This window comes from Nicotiana tabacum, chromosome 17 (genome assembly GCF_000715075.1).
Source record: "Nicotiana tabacum cultivar K326 chromosome 17, ASM71507v2, whole genome shotgun sequence".
In the NCBI taxonomy this organism is placed as follows: Eukaryota; Viridiplantae; Streptophyta; class Magnoliopsida; order Solanales; family Solanaceae; genus Nicotiana; species Nicotiana tabacum.
In genome coordinates this window covers 108,715,704-108,743,220 of record NC_134096.1, presented here as the reverse complement: position 1 = coordinate 108,743,220, position 27,517 = coordinate 108,715,704, and the positions used below count along the sequence as shown (strand labels likewise).

The following is a 27,517-nucleotide window of genomic DNA, read 5'->3' as shown; positions in this document are numbered from 1 at the left end:
CAATCTATCTAGCATCTGATCAATGAACGGCAAGGGAAAATGGTCTTTTCGGGTGGCCTTGTTCAATCTTCTGTAGTCCATACAAATTCGTCATCCCGTGACTGTTCTTTTTGAGACTAGCTCGTTGTTCTCGTTTTGCACAATAGTCATTCCACCTTTCTTTGGCACACATTGAACTAGGCTAATCCAATTGCTATCGGATATAGAGAAAATGTCTAACCACTTTATCACCTCCTTTTTCACGACTTCTTTCATGTTGGGGTTCAGCCTTCTTTGATGTTCACTGAAAGGTTTGTGGCCATCTTCCAGTAAAATCTTATGCATACAGAAGGCTGGGTTGATACCCTTAATGTCTGTAATGGTCTAACCAATTGCAGTTTTGCAATCTATTAATACCTGCAAAAGTTGTTCTTCCTGCACATCTAACAAACAAGATGAGATAATAACAGGTAAAATTGAGTTAGGTCCTAAGAAAGCATACCTGAGATGAGGTGGTAGCGGTTTCAGTTCCAACTATGGTGGCTCTTTGATCGATGGCTTAGCTGGAGGAGTCTTTCTTTCTTCTAAGTGCAAAGACTCAAATTCGAGCTCTCTTTTCCAGAACCCTTGGCCTTCAAGAGCCAGCGCCTACTCCACCAATTCCTCTCTATCTACTTCTTCTAAGTTCATGAGACAGGCTGCTAGAGGGTCTTTAGCGTTCAGAGTCTCATCTTCCTCCTCCAAAATTACATCCAAAGCTTCTATTAGAGAGCAGTTAGTAAATTCACTTGGTCGCCGCATAGACTTCTGCACATTGAATGTTATCTCTTTATCGTAAAGTCTCATTTTTAGCTCTCTAGTTTCACAATCAATTAGAGCTCTCCCACTGGCCAAAAATGGTCTTCCCAAAATTATGGGGATCTCCTCGTCAACCCGGCAGTCCAGAATGACAAAATCTGCTGGAAACACAAACTTTCCAACCTGCACTATTACATCATCAAGGATACTTGATGGCCTCTTCACTGTCCGGTCGGCTAGCTGTAGTAACATGGATGTGGGTCTTGCTCTTCCAATGCCTAACCTTTTGTAAATAGCCAAGGGCATCAAGTTTATGCTTGCCCCCAAAACACACAATGCTTTAGCAAAAGCATAACTGCCTATTGTGCATGGAATTGTGAAACTCCCTAGATCTGACAACTTCTTAGCTATGGGTCTCGTCACGACAACACTACAAGTCCGGGTTAGTGTAACAGCGGCCAAGTCTTGAAAATCAAACTTGCGAGACATCGAATCCTTCATCATTTTGGCATACCCAGGCATCTCCCTCAAGGCGTCAATCAGTGGAATATTCACCTGGATTTGTTTCAACATCTCCATGAATTTCTTATACTGTTCATCCTTCTGATATTTGGACAATCTCTGTGGGAATGGTGCTGGAGGTTGCTTCCTTCCTGTGATTTGAGTTTTATCCTGCTCTTCTTCTGTCATTTCTTGTGCTACCTCAGTCTCCTTTGCAACCTCTTTTTCTTTGTTTGTGCTCTCTTGTGCATGTTGTATCGGCACCTCAGTTAACCTTGTTGAATCATCTACCTCAATGGGTACTGGCACAAGTGTTTCAGTTGGTCGGCCTTCGCGAGCAATTTCTTGCTCTAGATCTAGGTCTCTACCATTTCTTAGACTCACTGCCATAAGCTGTTTTGGGACCTGCTCTTTTGGATTGACTTGTGTGTCTGCAAGTAACGTCCCTTGGGGGCGATTATTCAGAGCCATTGATATATGTCCTAATTTAATCTCAATGCCTTTTATCGCTGATTCGTGTGTGTCCACTCTCTCTTGCATTTTTCCATTGGACCTAATCAGTTGTTGCAACATTCCTTTTATTTCAGACAACCCATCATCTTGTCTCACTATTTGCTGTTGTTAAGGTTGTTGATAAGCTAGCTGCTAATTTTGCTGGTTGTATCCCTGTTGCTTTTGGTACTGCACAATTTGACCCTGTGGTCGCATAGCTCCAGGATTGCTGCTATTATTGTACTGTTGTTGTACTGGTCTATATTGCTGATTTCCTTGCCCCCAATTCTGACCACCTTGCCTTTGTCCTCCATAGTTGGCCATATAGTTCATATCTTCCTGATAGTGCTGGTTGTCACTTTCTGCACTCCAAGGTCATACATATGGTTGGTTAATGCATGGTGTACATAAGCCCCCATTAATCGCGTCAACTATGTGTACCCGCTGCTTCTGGCTTGATTCATCAATCTTTTTGGTGAGGATACTCATTTGAGTCATCAGAGTGGCCATATTTTCGGCTATGGAGATATTTGGGTCTAAAGCCACTGAGTGAACAACATGAGTGATCGTAGAGTCTCTTGTCATCCATCCTGAGTTTTGAGCCATTTTATTAAGTATGATCTTGCATTCTCTGAATGATTTGCTCAAAATTGCTCCACCTGCTGAAGCATCAACATTGGACTTTAAGCTGTCTGCCAATCCCATGTAGAACCTCTGCCCCAATATCTAATCTGGAATGCCATGATGTGGACACTTAACCAGCATACCCTTGAACCTCTCCCACGTTTCTTGTAGTGTTTCTGTTGGTTTCTGCCTCTGAAGCTCAATATCTCATCAATTTGTTGGGCAGTCTTGTTGGGTGGGTAGAACTTGTTCAAAAATTGCTTGACTAATTCCTCCCAAGTAGTGATGGAGTTTTTGGAGAGTGAATTAAGCCAAGTTTGAGCCTCTCCCGTCACCGAGAATGGAAACAATAACAGTTTTACTGCTTCCGGTGTCACATTAGGTTGCCTTTGCGTGAAACATATTGACAGGAAATTTTTTAGATGATGCTGAGGGTCTTCAATGTAAGAACCTGAGAACAGTCCCTTGTTCTGCAATAAATGTAGCATGTTATTTGTGATTTGAAATGATTCCGCTTGTATCTGAGTGACTGCAATTGCGATTGCCAAATTTTCGGCAGTGGGTTGTGCCCAATCATACAATGCTACTTCTGGCACAAGAGGCGCCACACCCTGATTGTTCGGGTCATTCATATTGTTTCTGTTGTTTGGATTTTCTATTCCGTCATCCATGTCTGGTTCGATTTATTCTATTGAGTTCTGTTGCTGTTTGCCCTTCTTGTTTGCACGATTCAGTGCCTTGAAAACTTTCTCAGGATCTGATAATACTTCGAATAATTCACCAGTTCTTGAGAAGTTTCTAGGCATGCACCTGTAACACCCAAGACTACAAATGTTAGACTTTCAATGTATTTAGTTTAAAATGAAGAAAATTGACTACACTAAGAATTCTAGCACTTCTTTTAGATGCAATTAATAACACCGTTAAAGTCCCCGACAACGGCGCCAAAATTTGATCACGCCCAACTATGCCTTATAAAAAGGACTAAGCGGTCGTTGCAAATATATTCCGGTTAACAAGTCCGGAGTCGAATCCCACAGGGAATTAACCTATTAAGCACAACTACTAAAAGCGCACAAATTCACGCAATCAATATTCAGAAATATTTAAATAACAAGTTGGATGTTTACTAACTAAATATCAAATGAAAATATAGTAATTAATAACTAACTACGAACAGGTTGTAGACAAGAATTGGAATGGTCTAAGGTTCTGATTTTCCCTATTGTCAGAATCCTTTCTGCTACGTTTCCTATAAATTTACCTAAGTTTTCTCTATCGATCATGAGCTCTTTGAGTGTCGTAATTCTCTCCCGAGTAACTACCACAATTTACTAGACATATTCTTTAGAATTACGCTAGCTGACACTAAGTTACGGCTCACTCGGATCGCACCAAGGTTTTGTTATTCTTAATCCCACCTTTAAACCCTCTATATTGATCCCTCATATACGTTAGGAGTGATGTTGTTCAACAACTACCTAAATATGCACTCTCTTCCGAGTAATACACATTAATTAGGCACTATCGATTGAGAGCTCTTCAACCAACCACAATATAAACATAGTTAAACAAATAGAGAAAAACTACGGCAAATCTATATTAACGTAACAGGAAAATCATCCTCCAATAGGTTCCATCAAAACCCTAGATTAGAAATTTAGCTACTCATACTCACAATAACAATATCTCAAGTATTTTGCATAAATAAATTACAGAGTAAAGATAAAGGAATGTAGAAATCGATGATTCTATCCCCCAAGGGTGTTCCACGAGCTATTCTTGCCTCCGGTCGTAAAACTCCTTCAAAAGTGGTGTTTAATGTCTATTTATATGTGTAGGAAAAGACCTAAACGACATAGCCCAAGCCCTAGTCAAAGAAGGAGACGAAATAAGCCTTCAAAATCCGGATCAGGCTCGCCTCAGACCGTGCCTTGCGAGGTATTCAATGCGCTCATCCTCGCCTTACCCCTCGCGTCACCTGCTCCCAAGCGAGCTCAGAGGCTCGCCTCACCAGCTCTAACGCGAGCTTCATAGCTCGCTTCGCTTGTTGCTTCATTTTTCCGTTGCTCAATTCTTTCTTTCTTCTTTCCTACTGTTTTCGAGCACGCTTTATACGTTAAATATTCCTTTTGCTCTAATTTCATCTCCAATGTACCTACACATAAAATAGACTCCATTACGCGCAAATAAAGTATAGTTTAGCATTAAAGCACCCCAAAATGTAAGGTAAATAATGTACTAAAATATGAAATTCTAGCCAAACATCACTGATACAACCAAAGCTATGAGCCAGAGAGCTCAAAGATGAGAAATCCGACAAGCTCCCAATTGGTTATGGGTTATGACATTAGCAATGAGCTTGCCTCATTTTTCCGATACAAGATGAGCATGGAGAAGTTATTTAGAACACCTATGGAAGACAGTGGTTCAGAAACCTGGTGAGTTTTGATTTTTATTTTATTAAAATATTTTGACTTTTTGTGCTGAGGTATCTTTTTATCACCGGTTATATTTACCACATCAGAGTAAGTGGCTTTCACCCACTATAGGTTCTCTAGAATTGTAAAATATATGCTCAATTGGTATAGTTTAACCTTGTTTAAGTATTCGATACGTCATAAGCTTAGTTTAAATGTTTAAATGAAAAGTTGAGACAAGTTTAATGTATTTGGCCTATTATTTAATTTGACATTTGAACTACCACGTTCAAATAAAGCGCTGACCCCAAATTCACAGCGTTACTTTTTGGTCATGTCCGGCTTAAGATTGACAAGGAAATATCAACTGTTGACATTTCTAATTAGCATGGAAACATCCTTACGTTGATGTGGTTTCCTTAGCCATCCTAAGTTGATCAAACATTTTAGTAATCACCAACTGTAGGAAATCCAATTTGACGGGTCAATCAAGGCATTTGATTCAGACATTTGTTGTTGACAAATTAAGAATAAAAGGGTACTGTTGAGCAACTGGAATAGAAAAAGAAGTGAAAATATCATGAAATACTGCAACTATAGGAAAATCAATTTCAGATGACAACCCCAGTTCTCGTGCTTATTGGCAGAAGAAAAGCTTGATAAGCAATGAAGCTAAGTTGTAAGAAGATTTTTCTTTGGCGCGCTGTTCTTGTTCTGTTTTTTCATATAGCAAATGCTTTATCAGACACCATTAGTATCAATCAATCTCTGGGTGGTTCAGAAACTTTAGTTTCAAATAATAACAGATTCATATTGGGATTTTTTAGTCCAGAGAATTCGACGAATCGTTATGTTGGTATTATGTTTAATACCCAATCACCAAGTGTTGTATGGGTAGCCAACAGAGACAGTCCTTTACAAGATTCTAGTGGAAGAATAACTATATTAGAAGGTGGAAATCTTGTAATCTTGAATGCACATAAGAAGAGTATTTGGTCATCCAATATTTCAACAGCTGTGAGAAATACTACTGCCCAGCTCTCAGATACTGGAAACTTAGTTTTGAAAGACAGCTCCAGTGGGAGAACTCTATGGGAAAGTTTTAGTGATCTTTCAGATTCTTTCTTGCAGTACATGAAGCTTGGCAGCGATAAGAGTACTAACACGACGAATCTGCTGAAATCATGGAGAAGTCCCTTAGATCCTTCTGATGGGAGTTTCTCAGCTGGAATTCAACCTGAAACCATTCCCCAAATTTTCATATGGAAGAATGGCTTACCTCATTGGCGTAGCGGTCCATGGAATAAACAGATTTTCATTGGAGTACCAGAAATGACTTCTTTCTATTTCAGTGGATTTGAGCTAGTAAATGACAACATGGGTAGTGCCTACTTCTCCTATTCATATTCAGATCAAGGTGATGGGATGGTCTACTTAGTCTTGAACTCAACAGGATCTTTGCAGCAAAAAGAACTACTATATGCTAGGAAGAATGACTGGACAGTAACATGGGCAAGTCCTGCAAATGAGTGTGAATTTTATGGAAAGTGTGGGCCTTTTGGAAGCTGTGATCCTTATAGTTCACCAATTTGCACTTGTTTGCAAGGGTTTAAACCAAAAAGTCAAGAGGAATGGGGAAAAGGAAACTGGACCAATGGATGCATCAGAAAGACTGCATTACAGAATGAAAGAAACAACTCTAACATTGAGCAAGGTAAGCAAGATTGGTTTTTGAGGCTGCAGTCAATGAAAGTTCCGGATTCCGCTATTTGGGTATCTTTGAATAAAGAAGATTGTGGAAGTGGTTGCTTGAGGAATTTCTCCTGCATAGCTTATTCATACTACATAGGCATAGGATGCATGCATTGGGAAGGAGTCTTACTTGATATTCAGAAGTTCCCCAAGGGTGGGGCTGATTTATTCCTTCGACTTGCATATACTGAACAAGGTAATACCTATTTTTCACTTATGTTTGCATTCTTTAGCTTACTGTCTCAAAACAAAAACGTAAGTTTGGTTGAGCTCTGCATGCCAGAATATGTGTATAATAATGGAAATATTTGGAAATGCAGATCAAAAGAAGGAACATAAAGTAGCCATTGGGATCGTAGTCCCAATTGGCTCGATAACCATTGCCATTTTGGGATACATTTCCTGCAAACTTTTGGCTAAACATAGAGGTAACAAGCTTATCTATAACATTTGAAAATATACAGTACCTGTAATCAAGAAAATGAGTTGAGTTGATCTCTCAAACGTGCATTTTGAATCAGGAAGGAAGAGAAAGAGTGAACTCTTATCAAGCAAATCATTACTAACCTATTACAAGCTAAGCTTGGTTAGAGATAACATCAACCAAGCTAAATTTGAAGAGCTGCCGTTATACAACTTTGACATGCTAGCAAATGCAACCGACAACTTTCACCTCTCTAACAAGCTTGGGCAGGGTGGTTTTGGTACAGTTTACAAAGTAATGTTCTGTGTGATTGAGTCATTTATTATCCTTTTCCAGAATAGAAATTGACGGAATATGATATAACTACAGGGAAAATTGCCAAAGGGACAAGAAATTGCTGTGAAAAGGCTTTCACAGTCTTCTGGTCAGGGGCTAGAGGAGTTTATGAATGAGGTTGTGGTGATTTCCAAACTTCAACATCGTAATCTTGTTAGGCTCCTTGGCTGCTGCATAGAAAGAGGGGAGAAAATGCTGGTTTATGAGTTCATGCCAAAAAGAAGCTTGGATGCCTATATCTTTGGTTAGTTGATTACCATTACTTTTCTTTTATATTACATACTGTCTAGCTAAAAAGGAAGTTGTTTGAAATATTTTCACTTGTATGTTTTTCAATATACTTACAGGTTCACACCTTGAAGCAGAAGACTTCCTTGGTTGGAGTAAACGTGCAATCATCATTGAGGGAATTGGTCGAGGCCTCCTTTACCTTCATAGGGATTCAAGACTAAGGATTATCCACAGGGATTTGAAGGCAAGCAACATTTTGTTGGATGAATACCTGAACCCCAAAATTTCAGATTTTGGGATGGCAAGGATTTTTGCAGGCAACCAAGATCAGGCCAATACAAGTAGGGTTGTTGGAACCTAGTAAGTTTGTGAATCTCACTTTATATTTTTCATGGTTAAAATGAAAAGAAAAGCAACCATTCAAATTCATAATGTGATATAGTGGCTATATGGCACCTGAATATGCAATGGGAGGAAGATTCTCAGAAAAATCAGATGTTTACAGTTTCGGAGTTTTATTATTGGAAATTACAAGTGGAAGGAGGAACACTAGCTTTCACCAAGATGATTGTGCATTAAGCCTTCTAGCGTATGTAAGTTCATATGAAAATTAAGGTCCTAGTTTTAATGAAAAGACAACTTTTCATAATTCAAATTTCCTTTGTCTTGTCATTGCACTTGCTCTTTAGGCATGGAAGCTTTGGAACGAAAACAAGATAGTCGAATTGGTTGACCCCAAGATAATTGACCCGAAGCTCGAGAAGGAAATTCTAAGATGTGTACATGTTGGACTATTGTGCGTACAAGAATATGCAGAAGACAGACCAAATGTCTCCACAGTTTTGTGTATGCTCACCAGGGAAATTGCTGATTTACCAAGTCCTAAACAACCTGCATTTACGACAGGACCAAGCTGTTCCAAGAAAGATTCCTGTAGAACTCAAGGCTCTGTCAACACCGATAGCATTACCACTATGGAAGGGCGATAGACATCTTATATTTTTTATGGTTTCCAGTAATGATTATTGTATGTGATTTTTAAAGTAATGGCTTTACTCAAAGTTTTCTCAGTTATATTAAGAATCCATAAGAAAACTTTTTCCAGTGAGAATTTCTGACATGTTAACAAGTTAGCCTTGTTAGGGAAGGGCATTCCTTATCTGAATATTGTTTAACTCAAAAATAGATTTCTCGGTCAAAGTCAATATCAAGAAGAAATCGGGTCACTGATAACCAAGATTTACTTCACTTTCTCAATAATTTGAAGAATAAATCAAGTAATAAAAATAATTGATAAAGAAAATATGAAACGGATTGGTAATCACTCCCAAAATTGCAGTTTAGAACTTTGAGAATAAAGTAAAGAATGATTGCATGAATTTTAATAATTATCCGATGATCTTACAAATGAGGCTTCAGTTCTTATATAGGAGTATACAATTATAACTGTTTTCTTACTTAATTCGGGCTCACTACTGGCATTAATTGCCTTGATTACTCGTTACCATATACAATTGTAACGGAAGTATTTATGGCTAAAGATTTTATGTAACCGTATCAATTTCTCTTCCTTATTTATGACAGGTTCGTGCATCTTCCCTTCTTAACGACCTTTATTCATTTCGCTCATGTTTCTCCTTCTACAGCTGTCAGGTCCGGCTCTTTTCTCAGTGTAACCCTGAGGGTGTTCCTCCCGTGCCTTTTTCGCATTTTTTACCTTGTCTAATTAAGAATGCCACTTGTCGTTATATTGATGGTCCACGTACCATGCCATGTCACCCTGATAATAGTCCACGTGTCATGCCTTTTTTCCACTAATACAGATAGTCTCCCACTTTCTGAATATTCTCACTTGAGTATTCGGGAAGTGGTAAGTATTTATGGCGGGAATTCTTTGCCGCCATTTCTCGAGTATCATTATGCCCTTTTCAGAATCGATGCAACGTATGTCACATCCATTTAATGCCCGTGCCATGTGGCTTTACTTGATTGGTTATACGGTTTCTCAGGGCCTTTTAGGGTTTTTCTGCAGCTGCATCAGTCAAGAAGTGACAGTTCTATTATGGCGCTTCATAATGATCAACCTTAATGACGGTTGCCTCTCATTATATACTTCATCTCAATTGATTTTTTGAAATCTTTTTTCCTTCTTTGGTATATTCATCTCCTTAACCTTCCTTCGTATTCTTCTATCTTTCCTCTATATTTTCTTCGCTAAACATGTCTTCTTTATCACCAGACCCTCGCAAAGTCGTTATCGTCGACGAACTTGCTCCTTATACCGCCCCTACTAGAAGTAGGAGGGGTGGCAGACTCAGTATCTTGGTTCGTTATCTACTCGCAGTTCAACTTCCCAAAGTAGTTCCGTCAAACCATCTTCTTCTAGACCTAGAGTCCCTTTAACCCCTAGATCTTCTTCTAGGGCTGGGGATTAGAATGAACCCATGTGTGAGCCTACAGTTTCTGAGATTGTTCCTCAAGAGTTTTCCTTTGTACCAGATCGTGAAGCCATGGAGAATCAAGTTTCTCTATAGCCTCCCTTAACCCTGCTGAACACTACCCAAGTCTGATCACTCCTAGTCTTCTCTCTTTAGTTCGACGTGTATGTCATTGGAAACCAGATTTTCCTGTTTTAATTCATGGTGCCAACCAAAGAACCACTTCTTACCATATTGGCTTCTCTTTCGTTTATACTTACCCTTTCACTTTAGGGTTTAAACCTCCCATTGACCCAGTGATCATTGAGTTTTGTCGCTATTTTAATGTTTGCCTTTTCCAAATCGGTCCCATTGTGTGGAGGGTAGTGGCATGCCTTCATTATTTGTCGGATTTGGTTTCCGCTCCTTTCATCTTCTATCATTTACTTCATCTTTACTCTCCCAAGTTATTTCGTGAAGGTGTCTTTTCTCTCGTGGCTAGGAGTAAACGGGTTTTAGTCAGCCTTGAGGATGACCGTGACCGTGGCTGGTACGCCAGATTTGTTGTTGGCCCCACCAGGGGATTAGTGGGTGAAGAAAATATGTCTTTTCTAGAAAAAAAAAAACTTTGCACGTAAGTGTTGTTTTTTTCCCCATGGATATCTTGAATTCCTCTTCATAAACATGTTTTTACTTCTTCGGCAACCATGGATGTTTTCGAAAAAATTCCTGACTTTCGTGCTTGGGTAGAAAAGATGTTAACTGCTGCTCCCATGGACAAAAGATCTTGAAAATTTCTTTCACAGAAATTTGGTTGGAAAGTGAAGACTCACGGTACCTTTTTATTCTCGTGATTTCCTTTCCTCTTTAATTTTTCATATATAACTTATTTTCCCCCCTTTTATTAGGGTTTGACATTCGCGACATTAGCCCTGCATCTGTTCCCACAACCAGGCTTTTTGTAAGCTCTGCTCAAGAACGGATCTTGAGTGCTTCTTCTTCCAAAAGAAAAACTATCGAAGCTCGTAGGTCTGATGATGATGAGGATACCGAGGAAGGTTCCTCGGTGAGAAAACTGCGTGTCAGAAGACGCGTGATTTTAGATTACGTAACCCTTGTCTCCCAAGATCTCCCATCAGGTTCAATTCCCTTCAGACTCGTTGATGAACTAGAGAGTGTTCCTTTAGAAATTTCTGATGAAGATGTTGGTAATTTAGTCAATCCCCCTCTAGTCCTATTAAAAGGTTATTCGCCCATGGCTTCGAAGGTGAGGAAGGCCTCGGGCATGCTTCTAAAGAACCGCCACTAGCTTCCCTTCCAGTTTTATCCACTATTAGCCCCATATGTCTTTACCTAGCATTGTCCCAATGGTTGCTCCCCCTGCTACTCCTCATGTAGAAGCTGAGCCTTCTAGCAGCAGGCGGAACATGAAAAAAGTTATAATTGAAGTCCCCGAGGGTGGTAATTTGTTGATAAAATCTGGCCAAGCTGATGTGTGGTTGAAGACGTTGTTAGGACTAGTAGAAAAGAAGAAGTTGGAGGGTCACGGTTCTTTGACTTTAATGAATGACATCGTTTATTCTTCTCTCAAGGTATAACTTTACTTATATTTCTTTCTTTTTCCTCATCTGTAACTCCTCTACTTTTGCCTTTTTGTAGATTAATTTGATAGGCACTGATATTATGAAAGGATCTCTTGGATTGACCATCAATTAATTGAGTTGCACACCGAGTCTGATAGCTGTAGAGAACAATTTGAAGGTCTTCAGTTGGAAAATGACGTTCTTACAGAGAAAAAAAGAGCTTTGAAACAACAACTGAGGATCGTCTCCGCTGAGTTAGTGGTTTTAAAAGCTTCTTCCAGTCAAGTTGAGAAAGATAAGGATAGATTGAAATTCTCCTTTGCTGAACAACATTTCAAGGCTACTGAAGAGATAAGGAGTTTGAAAGAGCTCCTTAATGAAAAAGAAATTTACGCGGGTGAACTGATTCAGATGCTTACCCAAGCTCAAGAATACTTACGTGCCTCTACAAATAAAGTTCAGTTCCTTAAAATCTCTCTCGCTCCTATGAAGACAACTTATGAAGCCTCAGAGGCAAAAAAAGAAGAATTGAAAGCTGAGGTCGAGCAGTGGAAGAAGGATTATGAAGCCCTTGGAGATAAGTCATCACTGGATGTTAGCTGGGCTTTCTTGAACACTCACTTCGACACTTTAACTGAATCCAGCCAAGAAGGTTTTGACCTTAATGCTGAAATTTCTAAATCCAAAGAAACAATTGAATAGAGTCAGCAGTGTCAAATTTTTTCCATACCTGAAGACGAAGGTTCTAAGGGTGATGGAGATGGACTTGCTCCTAGTGAAGTCGATGTTCAACCCTCTTCTCCTCAAGTCAATCATTCTTCTCTCGTTGATGATGATCCTTAGCTCTCCCCTTTCCTGACTTTTGTTGAAAGTGTTTGTTTGTTGGTTTTTGGTTGGAATTACCTTGTGTGTTTTGGACAACTTTTGGAAGGTTTTATCGCCCTGTCTTTTTTGGGGGGTAATGATATAAATATCTTTATTGATCTCATCGTATATTATGCTTTTTACTCTTTAATTTTTGAGCTTTATTCTCATACTTAAAATGCTTTAATAGACCGTGACATCAATATGCACGAATTTTCATAAAAGAGGGCCATTTTATGTTAACGACACTGATGAAGATGACGTCTCATCTTCATATTGGTTTAAATATATAAAACATGAAGTAGATATGAAATAAAAAGTAATTTGAGGAAGTTTTATTTTTTGAACTCTCAAATAAGTAAGTTTGTACAATGTTTTCATAACTGTTCGTACATTTTCATAACTGATTTCATTGTAGCAGGTTTACAAATTCAAGTATGTCTTTCTGCGACTAAATTTATGGCATTAACCTAAAAGCTCATAGGAATATCTTGTATTTGCGAGCTTGAACGCCTTTGAAATGGTTTTGAGAAAGTCTTCAAGGGTTTCTCCAAGGTTTTGATTCAGGCTGAACTATGCCCTTGGAATACATCTTCTTTCCTTGTGTAACCTTCTATATGAATAGTCCCCCCAGTGTTGGAGAACTGAAGTATGAAATCTCGAACACTGGATCAACTCCTTTCTTTTGGTCTTTTTCCTGAAAAGAAAATACAAACGAGACTCGGAGGTAATTTTTTAGATGATGACTGCATAACCCTTTTCCCCATCAGAAAAGTTGTAACCTATACGGGGAATTATTCAGTATTCCGCATGTCTTTCGGGTCTAATATCATTATTTGGTATGGACCAGCTTTTTGCCTATTATCTAAAACGGTTAGTAAAATTCAAAAAAAAAAAAACGAACTTGCATGATACCTGACCATGGGTATTATCCTCGTTTAGAAGTAATACTTCTTCAAATGGACTGCATTCCAATTTTATGGTAGCACCTTGCCGTTCATGGTTTCCAACTCATACGCTCATTTTCCAGCAATGCCTCTAACCCTATATGGGCCTTTCCAATTTGGACTCAACTTTCCTGTGTTTGCCGCTTTTGTTGACCGGAACACCTTTTTGAGGATGAAGTCCCCAATCTTGAAGTACCTCAAATTCGCTTTCATGTTATAATATTGTTCAATCGTCTGCTTTTGAGCCGTCATTCGAATTAATGCTACTTCTCTCCTTTCTTCTGTCAAATCTAAATTTACTCGTAACGCTTTCTCATTTCTTCAGTGGTATGTGTGAACCTCATGCTTGGTTCACCTATTTTCATCGGAATCAAAGCTTATGTTCCGTACGTAAGTGAAAACGGAGCCTCGCCCGTACTGGTTTGTCGTTGTTCGGTAAGCCCATAACACCCCTGAGAGTACTTCTGACCATTTGCCTTTTGATTCTTCTAATCGTTTTTTTAAATTATTGATGATAACCTTATTTATCGATTCAGCTTGCCCATTGGCCGTTGGATGATAAGGTGCAGAGATAATTCGTTTAATCTGCCAACTTTAAAAGAATTCGGTGACTTTCGCGCCTATAAATTATGGGCCATTATCATAGACGATCTCCTTTGGAACTCCAAATCGACACATAATATTTCTCCAAATGAAATCTATGACTTCCTTTTCTCACACCTGTTTAAAGGCACCTGCTTCTACCCATTTTGAGAATTAATCCTTTAAAATTAACAGAAATCGTACCTTTCCTTTGGCTTGAGGCAAAGGCCCTACGATGTCCATACCCCATTTCATGAAGGGCCACAGTGATATAACTGAATGTAACAGTTCCACTGGTCAATGCATGTCATTGGCTTATCGTTGACATTTATCACACTTGGCTATGAAGTTTTCTGCTTCTTCTTTCATTTTTGGCCAATAATATCCTGCCCATATTAATGTCTTCACCAACGATCTTCCCCCGGCGTGAATGCCACAATGCCCCTCATGAATTTCTCTCATTACATACTCTGTTTGCGATGGTCTAAGGAACCGTGCTAAAGGTCCACCAAATATTTTGCAATATAAATTTTCACAAATTAAGCAGTACTAGGCAGCTTTCAACCGTAACATTTGAGATTTCTTCTTATCCTCGGGCAAGATACCATACTGCAAAAAGTTCACAAATTCGTTTCTCCAATCCCAAGTTAAATTATTAAAATTTACCTCATTTTTGATTTGATCGAGTGCTGAATGAAACAAAGGTACCACCATGACATTTTTTGCATTTGTCGCATCTGCGACAGAAGCGAGATTCGCCAACGCGTAATGCCGCATTCGCGTCTCTCTTGCCACGTAAGTCCCCTGCATTTGATTGACCACTAGCTGCGAGTCACTTTTGATCATAATTTGTTCGATACCAAGTTCTCGCTCCAGTTCCAAGCCTGCAATCACAGCTTCATACTCTGCCTCATTGTTTAGTAATTTGATAATATTTTATTGCATGTCTTATGACTTCTCCTCATGATGGAATCAAAACAATACCTAAACCTGCTCCTTTTTGAACCTGGATGAAGAACTCGCATCTTTTTGTGTTAATCTTGAATCAAATCATGCATTTTCCTGTTTAGATTGAGAGTCTCACCCCGCGGGTCCCATGTATGGCTCGTACATATTTTTACCGGACCTCCTTTCTAATTTTGAGCGTCTCGAACCTGGTCTTTCTTCAGCCCGTACTTGTGCGACCATATCTTCTTCTATCCGCAGCTTCGTACTGTATCTATTGTACACATCATTCCAAGTTGTTGATGGAAATTCTCGCAAACTTTTTTTCAACCTTCTCGTGGCTTTTGAACTTTTCGCGTTCAAGTTGCTCGCGAATTCCATAGCCGCCCAGTTATCAGGTACTCGAGGCAACATCATCCTCTCTCGCTGGAATCTATCTACGAATTCCTTAAGCAATTCTATACTCCCTTGTTTAACCTTGAAGATGTCTTCCATCCTTTTTTTAACTTTTTGAGCCCCCGAATGTGCTTTTATTAATGAATGAGAAAAATAATCAATGAAATTTTCAGGTAAAGGAGAATACCATTTCAAAGCTCTTTTTGTGAGTGTTTCACCAAACCTTTTAACCAAAATCGATTCGATCTCCTGATTTGGTTAAATCATTGCCTTTCACGCCGGTAGTAAACATGGTTACGTGATCCCAAGAGTCAATTGTTCCATCATATTTAGAAATATCAGGCATTTTAAACTTTTTTGAGAATTGGTAAAGGTGTTACACTTGGCTTCCAGGGTTACTGTGAATACTTGTCAATATCCACACCTTTGATTAGGGGAGGCATGCCAGGTATTTGCTCTATACGATCGTTTTGCTCCTTCAACTATTTCTGTAAAGTTAACACTAAACTTTGTAAACTAAAATTATCTGGTGTACCTGACCCTCTATCGCGAGATTCATTGGGAATTTCTCCACTTTCAGAGTTATCAAGCCCTGAATGCGAGTTCTTCAAAGTTATTGTATTAACTGGTGTAGGAGTTTACGCTGCATTGGGTAATCCTCTAACAAAATACTGTAGTGCACTGTTCATGTGTTCTGTAATCAATTGCTTTAGAGCATCCTGCTCCACAGTTTGATCGTCTCCTTGTTGATCATCAGTGCACGAAGCAGACCTTTCAGGTGAACTCTCACGGGATTGCTGAGAAGATCCCGTAGGTGTGTGGTGTGGTGGTGTGGTGGAGTTCCACCTTATTGGTTCAGCTGGTTGTTCTCGTTAACGGTTGACATACTTGGTCGTTAAAAATGAAGTTTGGAAAGTGAACAGATTATCAGATTCACGGTAACTGAACCAATTTATTTAATCCAAAAATAGATTTCTCGGTCAAAGTCAATATCAAGAAGAAATCGGGTCACTAATAACCAAGATTTACTTCACTTTCTCAATAATTTGAAGAATAAATCAAGTAATAGAAATAATTGACAAAGAAAATATGAAACAGATTGGTAATCACTCCCAAAATTGCGGTTTAGAACTTTGAGAATAAAGTAAAGAATAATTGAATGAATTTTAATAATTATCCGATGATCTTACAAATGAGGCTTCAGTCCTTATATAGGAGCATGCATTTATAATGGTTTCCTTACTTAATTCGGGTTCACTAGTGGCATTAATTGCCTTGATTACCCGTTACCATATACAATTGTAACGAAAGTATTTATGGCTAAAGATTTCTTATAACCGTATCGATTTCCCTTCCTTATTTATGACAGGTTCGTGCATCTTCCCTTCTTAACGGACTTTATTCATTTCGCTCATGTTTCTTCTTCTACAGCAGTCAGGTCCGGCTCTTTTCTCAGTATAACCCCGAGGGTGTTCTTCCCGTGCCTTTTTCGCATTCTTTACCTTGTCTAATTAAGATGCCACTTGTCGTTATATTGACGGTCCACGTACCATGCCCTGTCACCCTGATAATAGTCCACGTGTCATGCATTTTTTCCATTAATACAGATATGGAGTTCAAAATACAAATTGCTTTCATGCTGAGTGCCCAACGAAAAAAAGGACTCCAAAAAAGGAAAATAAATAAATAAATAAGTTTCATCATTTGATTACAAAATCCGTATCTAAGCAAGAAGAAGGGAAGAGTTCATACTCAAATTTGTTAATAAGTAGCATAATTCTTGGTGTGATATGGTTTCCAAGGGAATGGGAAATTGCCAGATGGAAAAGAAATTGCTGTGAAAAGGCTTTCACGGTAGTCTTCTGTTCAAACTTCAACATTGTAACCTTTTTAGGCTCCTTGGCTGATTCATAGGGAGAAGGGAGAAAATGCAGGTTTATGAATACATGCCAAAAAGAAGCTTGGATGCCTACCTCTCTCTTTAATTGTTTGTATCTGCTATGGAAAATTAATCTGAAATATTAACTTCAGACTTTCTATTTTTTAATGTACATTCAAGCCCCGTTATTGGAGTCAACGTGAGATCATCATTGAGGGAATTGGTGAGGAATTCTTATAGTGTTTTGAATGCAAGCAGCACTTTATTGGATGAACTACTAAACCCGAAAATTTTAGATTTTGGCATGGCAAGGATTTTGCTGACGACTAAGAACAGATGTACTATATTTCATGGTTTAAAAGAAGACAACAAGTGGGATTTGTTGAATGTCCCATATTGAGTGGGATTGAGTTTCTTGATCTCCTTATATGGTCGATCGTTTTTGGGGTTGATTTAGGTCCAAGGTATTTTTTTTATTGGAAAGAAGATTCTCAGAAAAATAAGATGTTTAACATTTCAGAGAATAAAAGTCAACTTTCCGTTGCTCAATTTGCTATTGTTTTGCCAATGCCTTTGCTCTTCAGGCGTGTTAGTTGAATGAAAACATGGTTTGTCAAATTGGTAGACCCCAAGATAATAGATAAGCAGTTTGAAAGAGAACTTTTGCGATGTGCAAGTGTTGGACTATTATGTGTTCAAGAATATGCAGAAGATAGATATAATTGTATCCATGGTTTTGTCTATGCTCACTACCGAAATTTCTGATCTACAAAAATTCTGAACAATATTTACAACAAGACCATATAAATGAGGCAAGTCATAATCACTCATTTGGAGAAATATATTTTCAACCATTCAAGGTAACGAAATGTTATAGTATAGAATACCAATTCTAAATATAGAAGTCATCACTCATCATTTGACAGGAGATGAGAAAAATAAAAATTTCGGACTTTTGGAGAAATAAAAAAGAAGGAAAAATAAAAATCTGATATCACTATCTTATAGAGTATATAGCTTGTACATGGATGCAGACACCCTTCCTTCCCCAAAATTTGTTTACAGAATCACAGGTATCAAATGCACAAGAAATACTCAGAAATACAGTACGCGTAGAGTTAGAAGACAAAATGTCCACTTAAGAAATCATTTAAGACACAGGCCCAACAATTAATTGACAACTGATTGAAAAGTAAACGGAAGAGAAATTTCGTGGCTAAAAAGAAAGAAAAAAAAGTGTTATCCGTGAAGTTCACAGCTCTTACATTTCAAATGATAGACTGAACCTGTTGGCAGAAAAGAACTTAGGATGAGTTTACCTCTGTTTTTTCATCTTTTACTTTATTGTTTTTATGTAGTTTTCTCCGGCGCCAATGTATCAGATACCATTAGCAGTAGTGCTCCCGTGAGAGACTCGGAAACTGTATTTTCCAGCGGCAGAAGATTTAAACTGGGATTTTTCAGCCCTGGGAATTCTGCAAATCGTTATGTAGGTATTATGTTCAACCTACCATCACCAACACCAACTGTAGTATGGGTAGCTAACAGAGACAAGCCTTTACGTGATTCTAATGGAATACTCACAATATCAGAAGATGGGAATCTTGTAATCTTGAATGGACAGAAGCAGATTGTTTGGTCGTCCAGTGTTTCAAGCTCTATATGGAATTCAACTGCCGGGCTCTTGGACACTGGCAACTTAGTCCTGAAAGACAGCTCAAATGGGAGAGTTCTATGGGAAAGTTTTCAGCATCCTACAGATTCTCTCTTACCGTTGATGAAAATGGGCATTAATAAGTTTACTAACACGACGACTTTCCTGAAATCATGGAGAAGTCCTGATGATCCATCCATCGGGAGTTTCTCAGCTGGCATTCAACCTCAATACATTCCCCAGTCTTTTATTTGGAACAACAGCTCTCCTTACTGGCGTAGTGGTCCGTGGAACAAACAGATCTACATCGGATTACCAGAAATGAAATCTTTTTATAACTCTGGTGTTGACCTTGTAGCTGATAATGCAGGCACCGCATACCAAACTTATACCTACCAAAATCAGTCTTGTATACTCTATTATTCCTTGAATTCCACAGGGTCTTATCAGGAGAAGGTTTGGGATCCAAATAAGAAGAATTGGATGGTAACATGGGCAAATCCCCAAAGTGAGTGTGATTTTTATGCTAAGTGCGGGCCATTTGGAAGGTGTAACCCAAAGAGTTCTCCAATGTGCAGTTGCATACGAGGGCTTAAGCCGAAAAATGAAGGAGAATGGGAGAAGGGAGATTGGAATGGTGGTTGCGTCAGAAATACTGCACTTGACTGTGAAAGAAACAAAACTGATATTGACAAGGGCAAGCAGGATGGGTTTTTGAAGCTGCAGACAATGGGAGTGCCAGATTTTGCAATTTGGGTATCATCTACAAAAGAAAACTGTGAGAGTGATTGTTTGAAAAATTGTTCCTGCTTGGCATATTCATACTACACAGGCATAGGTTGTATGCATTGGAATAGAAGCTTAATTGGTATTCAAGAATTCTCCACGGATGGGGCGGCTGATTTGTTCATTCGCCTTGCCTACTCTGAACTTGGTAATATACTTCTTTTCGACCTTAAGCTTTCGGTTGTTTAGCTTATGTTATTGGAACAACAAGGTGAGTTAAATTTAATGTCTTCTAGTCTTTGATACATATAATCAAGAAACTCCTGATACTTTCTACACTCCCATAAAAATATTCTCCAATTCTCAATGAGTGCTTTAACTTCCATGGACAAAAGGTATGCTCAAGAACTGTCTATAACTCGTACAAGTTTTGCAGCTGCAAATCACAAGAAACGTATCCCTGTAGTAGCAATCACTGTCTCGACGGTCTCAGTAACAGTTACCTTATGTGGATATCTTTTCTGGAAATTGTTTACTAAGCACAGAGGTAATTAATCAAATAAGATATCTGATAACACATACTAGAGCTTTTACTTTGAAGATCATTTAATTTCTGAATATCCATTCTGAACCAGGAAGGAAGAGAAAAAATGAAGCATTCTTAAGAGAAGCATCTCAAAACTATTACAAGGAAAGCATGATTAAAGATGACATCAACAAAGTCAAAATTGAAGACATGACCTTGTACAGCTTTGACATGTTAGCAAATGCAACTGACAAATTTCACTTGGCTAGCAAGCTGGGGCAAGGAGGCTTTGGTCCAGTCTACAAAGTAATGTCTCTCGATGCAGCTCTGCAGTGTTTTGACGAATGAGCAAAATATGAAATAAATTAGATCAATTGTCTGCAGGGAAAATTTCAAGATGGACAAGAAATTGCAGTAAAAAGGCTTTCACAGTCTTCTAGTCAGGGGCTAGAAGAGTTTATGAATGAAGTCGTCGTGATCTCTGGACTACAACATCGTAATCTTGTTAGACTTCTCGGCTGCTGCATAGAGAGAGGGGAAAAGATGCTGGTTTATGATTTCGTGCCGAATAGAAGCTTAGATGCATATATCTTTGGTTAGTGCTTAACTTTCTTTCATTGTTTTTGCGTGTTATTGTTACTTAAGGACATCCAAAATCAAACAAAAGCTGTACTGTCTTAAGGAAACAAAATCCATCAAACATTTCTTCCTTTTTAGGTTCACACCAGGAAAAGTTCCTTGATTGGAGTAAGAGAGCCATCATTATTGAAGGAACTGGTCGAGGCCTCCTTTACCTTCACAGAGACTCGAGACTACGAATTATTCATAGAGATCTGAAAGCAAGCAACATCCTGTTGGATGAACAACTAAACCCAAAAATTTCAGATTTTGGCATGGCGAGGATATTTGGAGGAAATCAAGATCAGGCCAACACTATAAGAGTTGTTGGCACATAGTAAGTTTGGATTGCTTCCTTAATTTTGTCTGGATGAAATGACATGATTAGTTATTGGGTCTCCTTTTTTATATGTTATGCAGTGGTTACATGTCCCCTGAATATGCAATGCATGGAAGATTCTCAGAAAAATCAGATGTCTATAGCTTTGGAGTGTTGATATTGGAAATTGTCAGTGGAAGGAAGAATTCCAGTTTTTACGACGATGAAGATGAACTGACTCTATTTGCATATGTAAGTTCAGTACTTTGATTAGTTATAAAAAAATGATAAAGAAAAAAGAAAGAAAGAGAAAAAACACGAAACTTCTGAACACAATCTTTTCACTGTTTGTCAATGTCTTTGCTCTTCAGGCATGGAAGTTGTGGAATGAAAACAATATTGTAAAATTGGTAGACTCCAAAGTATTTGATCCAAGCTTTAAGAAAGAGGTTGTGAGATGTGTACATATTGGATTATTATGTGTTCAAGAATATGCAGAAGATAGGCCAAATATCTCCACGGTTCTATCAATGCTCACTAGTGACATTGCTGAACTACCTACTCCTAAGCAACCTGCATTTACCGGAGGCGGAGGACATGGTTCTTCAGAGCAAGGATCTTCTAATAGCCAAGTTTCTGTGAATACTGATTCCATAACTGTAGTGGAACCACGATAGGCTGTAAAGTTTTCAACAGGCAGGCAAAGATCATTTCTTTCCTTAAAATTGTATGTAACTGTAGCTATTTCTTTTTCTGATGCTTTCCCAAAAACTGTGGAGTAATATTTAACCGTTGTGATTGCGAAAAAAATCTAATTTTACAACTATGATCAACATTATGTCAAGGAGTTATCTTTCTGGCAGAAGGTATTTCTTATGAGTACGATCAAATCTTGAAGTCTAAGGCCCAAAGTTCTTTGGTTTCCATCCAATTCCTAGCAACAAAAAAGGGGATGAGCAGCAACATTATTACTGTTTAATTGCAGAATGGTTCCTTCCTATAGCCAAATGTTATACTGTACTATAAACAACAAGATAAAGAAGAAATCAAGAAGACAACAAAAACGAAAATACTACACTTATGCATGTAATGAACTAAAAACAGGAACAGGAATCACTTTCAACAAATTCTCAAATTATCCAAAAAAGTATTTTAAAAAAACTCGATTTACTATAAATTTTTATACAAGATTCTTATATTGAATCTTTAGCCTTGCATTATGAAACTCCTTGGAAAGAAACTAGACTAAAATCACAGATCTGATGAAATCCCATTAATTAGTTGATCTACATGTAGCAATTAACAACTTCTAATAATGGCAGTCAAATACTTCAAAATTTTCACGTACTGATGCACGGAACGGTGATGAATGACCAATCCTTTTACCTCTGTTTTTCTCATCTAATTTATAGAAAATTGCAGAGATCATGTGGTGTTATTCTTAATAAATTTGGAAAATTTTAGTAATCATAGAAGCTAAGTGAATTGGTGGATTAATCAACATTGGGGAAAAACTAGTATGAGAAATTAGGAAGAGAAAAGGCTGTATCTGCAGTGTTTTAGGCTATATCACTAACAAGAAAAGTGATAAGTTTGTAGATGGGATTTTCCGTTATAGGCTTACAGCATTGTCATTTTTTTTTGTCACACAACCCTTAATTCTAGATTTATGGAAGAATGAGTTCTGCGCAATTTCCCCAAGATACAGGATGGATTAGCAAATAGAAAAATACCATGTGATATATATTTTGAAACTCTCAAAATAGACAATTGGGACATTTGGAGTTTAATTTTGTGTAATATCAATAGAATTTATTCGATTTATCCAAAATGAAAATTTATCATCCATCTTTAATATGGTCAAACGAATCAATAGAACAAGATAAACAGTCTAATTCAAATAGTTTATTTAATATAAATGCTTCTAATATAATCATTTCTTGATGAACGTACACTAAAATTATAAGAAAGGATAATCATTCAAAGGAAAGAAGGTCTTTAACATTGTTTGAATGCACTAAAACAGCCACGAGACGGGTTGTGATAACATTTGATTCATTGGCACTGATTTGCAGTTGATAAACAGTACCGTCAGGAGTTACATCAGTTCCTCCTGCCATCACTCTTACAAGTCGAAAGTTACTTTTAGCCTCCTTGTTGTGGTCATTCACAGCAAATGTTGCGATTCCCACAACTTTAGGGTCATTTGGGTTTATGGGTTGCTCACCATTAAGGAAATTATGTTTCAGGCCATTCTTTGCGGAGGAAACATGAAAGAAAGTAGAAGCAATAATTAGGACTGAGAAACTTGAGAGGAGGAGAAAGTTGAATTGTATGGCCATTTTTTTAAACTAAAAACTGTCAGATGAGTGATTAACACTAAGTGTTGCAAGTCTTATTTATAGGAGAAGGTAGTGTAAAATTAGTTTGGCGAGGCGAAACTAGATAGGAACAAGGTTAGTATGTTGGTGTTGTAATTAAGCAATTTGTGCATAATATTCATAAGATGACTATGTTTGTAAATGTTAAAAAAGGAATTTTTTTAATAATAGTATATATTAACTGAAACTAATTATATATTCTACTAATAAAGGAACTATTATGTGATTGTAATAAATATTTTCCTATTTCATGTACATTGAAACTATTTACCCTCCATCCAAAATTACACTAACTTCCATATTATTTCATTGCATCTTAAGAGAAAACTTAATTTTCCTGCTATACTGTGTAACTTTACAGTTTACACTATCTGCTTACATAATAAAAGGATGTACTCTGACTTCCGATTCATTGTGATCTAAGAATATGACTTTTTGTTCGGTGATATCTAGCTACACTTGTTTATTAGGAAAAAGTTCAATTATTTTACCTTTCATATCTCTTATACTTCATTACTTGCATTAGAAAACAAAAATAATAGGAGCAGGTTTTTTGATAGCTTACTATAGTTTACTGCCACTCTTATATTTGGTATACGGTCAAAATCGAGCTTGTCCTTCGTATGACTAATCAAGATTGGAACATAATAGGACAAGGTTCGAACTCGTGTAATATCGAACTGTGATGCGAGATTTGAGTGCCGAGCTCGTAACCTAGAGACCAATCGAGATCAGGACCGTCCAAGATCGAGACCGAACAAGATAGAAATCGAACGAGACCGAGGGAAGTTTATCGAGCCAAAAAACAGAAAGCCGGAATATCCACAATTGGGTGAGAATCACGACGGAAATTCCGGCGCATAGCGAGGAAAGGCCAATTAATTAACCTATCACGAGATTCCTTACTGTATTTAGAAATATATCAAGAGTAAGACTTTCCTACTATATAAAAGGGGTCTGATCATTTGTAGACGCAGAGATTTCTTTATGCAATAAAAAGCAATATACTATCTTTTTTTTGGTTTTCAATATCTAGTTATTTTGTTCTTGTACCAGTTTATTCTCCACTTGGTTTGAGGGTGATCGAACGTGAGAGCCTAGGCTAATTGATTCATTTGGTTTACATTTATTTCTTTTACAGTTAATTTTAATATATATATATATATATATATATATATATATATATATATATATATATATATATATATATATATATATATATTCTCTTTTTATGCCAAGTTATATCATGTATCCTTAAAACCACGCATAAATTCAATTGTTATCTATTTTTCGAGTAAATAGTTTGGCGTCCACCGTGGGGCTAAGGATAATAGTGGTTATTTAATACAAATCTCTATAAAATACACTACTTTATACTTGCTTTTTGAAGTGTCTTTGATTTCAGGCTAAAGATGACGAACTCTCAATTACTGCCCCTGCATATCGACAACGGATCTTGCCATCAAGGTGAGAATAACAACGTGACGCCCGGTGATGTAAGGCCACCGGCTGACCCCGTTGGGACTCGGGATTTGGATTCGATTGACGTTAATTCACATGTGGTCATCGACGCGAACCAGCATACTGGTCCTGAAAACAACGTCCATGGTGGAACCCGATCTACAACTCGAAATACCCAAAATATCGGAGAAGACGGGATCAACCTACGTATAATCTTCGAAATGCTGCAAGCTCAATAGGTGGCAATAGCTCAGTTGCAGAGCCCATCCCAGGCAACAAGCAGGGCTGAGCCCGGTCCACCCCAAGAAGTCACCCACAGAACGGGGCCAGCCATGATAAGGTCAAATGAACAAGAATCGGGGACTAACCCTGAAATTATAAAAATACTCGAGGAACTAACAAAGCGGATAGAGTTAGCGGGAAAGAAGATTGAAGCAAACGACAAGAAGGTGGAAACTTATAACTCCAGGGTTGATCAGATCCCGGGGGCACCACCGATATTGAAGGGTTTGGATTCCAAAAGGTTCGTACAAAAGCCCTCCCCCCCCGAGCGCGGCTCCCAAAACGATCTCCAATAAGTTCCGCATGCCCGAGATTCCTAAGTATAATGGAACGACCGAACCCAACGAGCATGTCACCTATTACACGTGTGTGATTAAAGGGAATGACCTAGAGGACGACGAGATCAAATCCGTATTACTAAAGAAATTCGGGGAAACCCTGTCAAAGGGAGCAATGATATGGTACCATAATTTACCACCTAACTCTATCGATTCTTTTGCCATGCTTGAAGATTCTTTTGTAAAAGCACATGCCGGGGCCATAAAGGTCGAAACTAGGAAGTCTGACCTTTTCAAGTTAAAGCAGAAAGATAACGAGATGCTCAGAGAGTTTGTGTCTCGGTTCCAAATGGAACTAATGGATCTACCACCGGTCTCCGATGATTGGGCCGTTCAAGATTTCACTTAAGGACTAAATGAACGAAGCTCAGTGGCTTCACAGCAGTTGAAGCAGAACTTGATTGAGTTCCCGATTTTTACCTGGGCCGATGTACATAATCGATATCAATCGAAGGTTAGAGTCGAAGACGACCAGCTGGGGGCTCCTTCCGGGTCCTTTATCCTATCAGGCCCATTGACAGAAACAAAAGGGACATTGATCGATAACCAAGGTTGAACAGGGATCGATACCAACCGTATAATGAAGATCGTAAGGGAAACGGATCGGGGCACAACCCTGTACGAGGTGAAAGAAGAAATGATCGAGGCCAGATCTCTCGAAGGCTCATGAGCAAGAATGGTTTTGACAGGCATACCGGACCTAAAGAAGCACCACGATTGTTGGAATATAACTTCAATGTTGATGCATCCGCCATCGTATCGGCTATCGGACGCATCAAAGATACTAAATGGCCTTGACCTCTACAGACCGATCCAGCCCAGAGAAATTCCAACTAAATGTGCAAGTATCATGGCACCCATGGCTACAGAACGGAAGATTGCAAATAGTTGAGAGAAAAAGTAGCCCGGTTATTTAACGACGAGCACCTTCAGGAGTTTCTAAGTGATCAAGCCAAGAATCATTTCAAAAACAGAGAATCCAACAGACAAAATGAACAAGAAAAACTGCAACACGTTATTCATATGATTTATCGGAGGGGTCGATGTTCCCCAAGGGCCGATGTTAAAATGTGCCAAGGTGTAGATCATAAGGGAAAGTGAACTCGGGATTACATACCAGAAAGAACCTTGTCCTTCAACAATAAGGACGCAGAAAGGATCATGCAGCCCCATAACGATACTTTGGTAATATCTGTACTCACGAATAAGACTCAAGTTAAACTTGTCTTAATTGATCCAGGTAGCTCGACCAACATCATTCTGTCGAGGGTCGTAGAACAACTCGGCCTACAGGACTAAGTTGTGCCCGCGGCCCTAGTGCTAAACGGATTCAACATGGCATGTGAAACTACTAAGGGTGAGATAACCTTGCCGGTAAACGTGGCCGGGACCATCCAAGAGACGAAGTTCCATGTGATCGAGGGAGACATGAGGTATAATGCCCTGTTCGGGAGACCATGGATCTACACATGAGAGTAGTGCCCTCAACCCTTCCCTGGGTTCTAAAATTCCCAACACCAGAGGGAATCAAAATAGTCTACGGGGAGCAACCCGCTGCAAAGGAAATGTTTGTCGTTGACGAAGAGATTTAGATATCGACACTCTCATCGACGAAGGGGTCAAATTCTAAGGGAAAATAGGAGGTCGAATAGCAATCACAGACACTGGCCTCGAACCAACTAGAGAAGCAGGGGACTAACGAAGATGATGATTATGGAATCCCTCGATCTTTTATAATCCCCGATGACTCCGACGCCACCAAATCAACGGTTGAGGAACTGGAGCAAATCATACTAATCGAATATCTGCTCGAACGAAAGGTATACCTTGGCACAGGGTTAAATCCCGATCTCAAGAAAAAGCTTATTCAATTTCTTATAGCTAACGTGGATTGTTTCGCTTGGTCTTATCTCGACATTACAGGGATCCCACTAGAAATCACCACCCATAAACTAAGCTTGGACTCGAAGTTCCATCCGGTGAAACAGAAAAGAAGACCCCAGTCCGAGATCAAGCACACCTTCATCAAAAATGAGGTAACC

At 38.6% G+C, this 27,517-nt stretch overlaps 3 protein-coding genes across 6 annotated transcripts; 2 read left to right on the top strand and 1 right to left on the bottom strand.

Annotated features, from left to right (window-relative positions):
* Nucleotides 1-5,362: 5,362 nt before the first annotated feature.
* On the top strand, nucleotides 5,363-8,668 carry LOC107830112 (G-type lectin S-receptor-like serine/threonine-protein kinase At1g11300). 4 transcript variants are annotated; one of them, XM_075234810.1, is made up of 7 exons: nucleotides 5,363-6,762; nucleotides 6,887-6,994; nucleotides 7,088-7,284; nucleotides 7,360-7,570; nucleotides 7,674-7,917; nucleotides 8,063-8,146; nucleotides 8,247-8,430. In XM_075234810.1, exons 1-7 carry the CDS (start codon nucleotides 5,481-5,483, stop codon nucleotides 8,275-8,277), a joined length of 2,157 nt encoding a protein of 718 aa, XP_075090911.1. In that variant the 5' UTR covers nucleotides 5,363-5,480; the 3' UTR covers nucleotides 8,278-8,430. The 4 variants fall into 4 exon arrangements, with proteins under 4 accessions (XP_075090911.1, XP_075090910.1, XP_075090909.1 ...); XM_075234809.1 differs by having other exon boundaries at nucleotides 5,364-6,762; nucleotides 8,000-8,146; XM_075234808.1 differs by having other exon boundaries at nucleotides 5,365-6,762; nucleotides 8,063-8,150; nucleotides 8,247-8,668.
* A 9,681-nt stretch (nucleotides 8,669-18,349) lies between these two features.
* LOC142171606 (G-type lectin S-receptor-like serine/threonine-protein kinase At1g11300) lies at nucleotides 18,350-21,738 on the top strand. Its single transcript, XM_075234811.1, has 7 exons — nucleotides 18,350-19,758; nucleotides 19,987-20,097; nucleotides 20,186-20,382; nucleotides 20,461-20,671; nucleotides 20,794-21,031; nucleotides 21,115-21,265; nucleotides 21,385-21,738. Exons 1-7 carry the CDS (start codon nucleotides 18,480-18,482, stop codon nucleotides 21,688-21,690), a joined length of 2,493 nt encoding a protein of 830 aa, XP_075090912.1. The 5' UTR covers nucleotides 18,350-18,479; the 3' UTR covers nucleotides 21,691-21,738.
* A 1,251-nt stretch (nucleotides 21,739-22,989) lies between these two features.
* On the bottom strand, nucleotides 22,990-23,355 carry LOC107830113 (cysteine proteinase inhibitor 4-like). The gene has a single exon (XM_016657595.1). The coding sequence runs from the start codon at nucleotides 23,353-23,355 to the stop codon at nucleotides 22,990-22,992; it is 366 nt and encodes a 121-aa protein (XP_016513081.1).
* Between the last annotated feature and the right edge of the window lie 4,162 nt (nucleotides 23,356-27,517).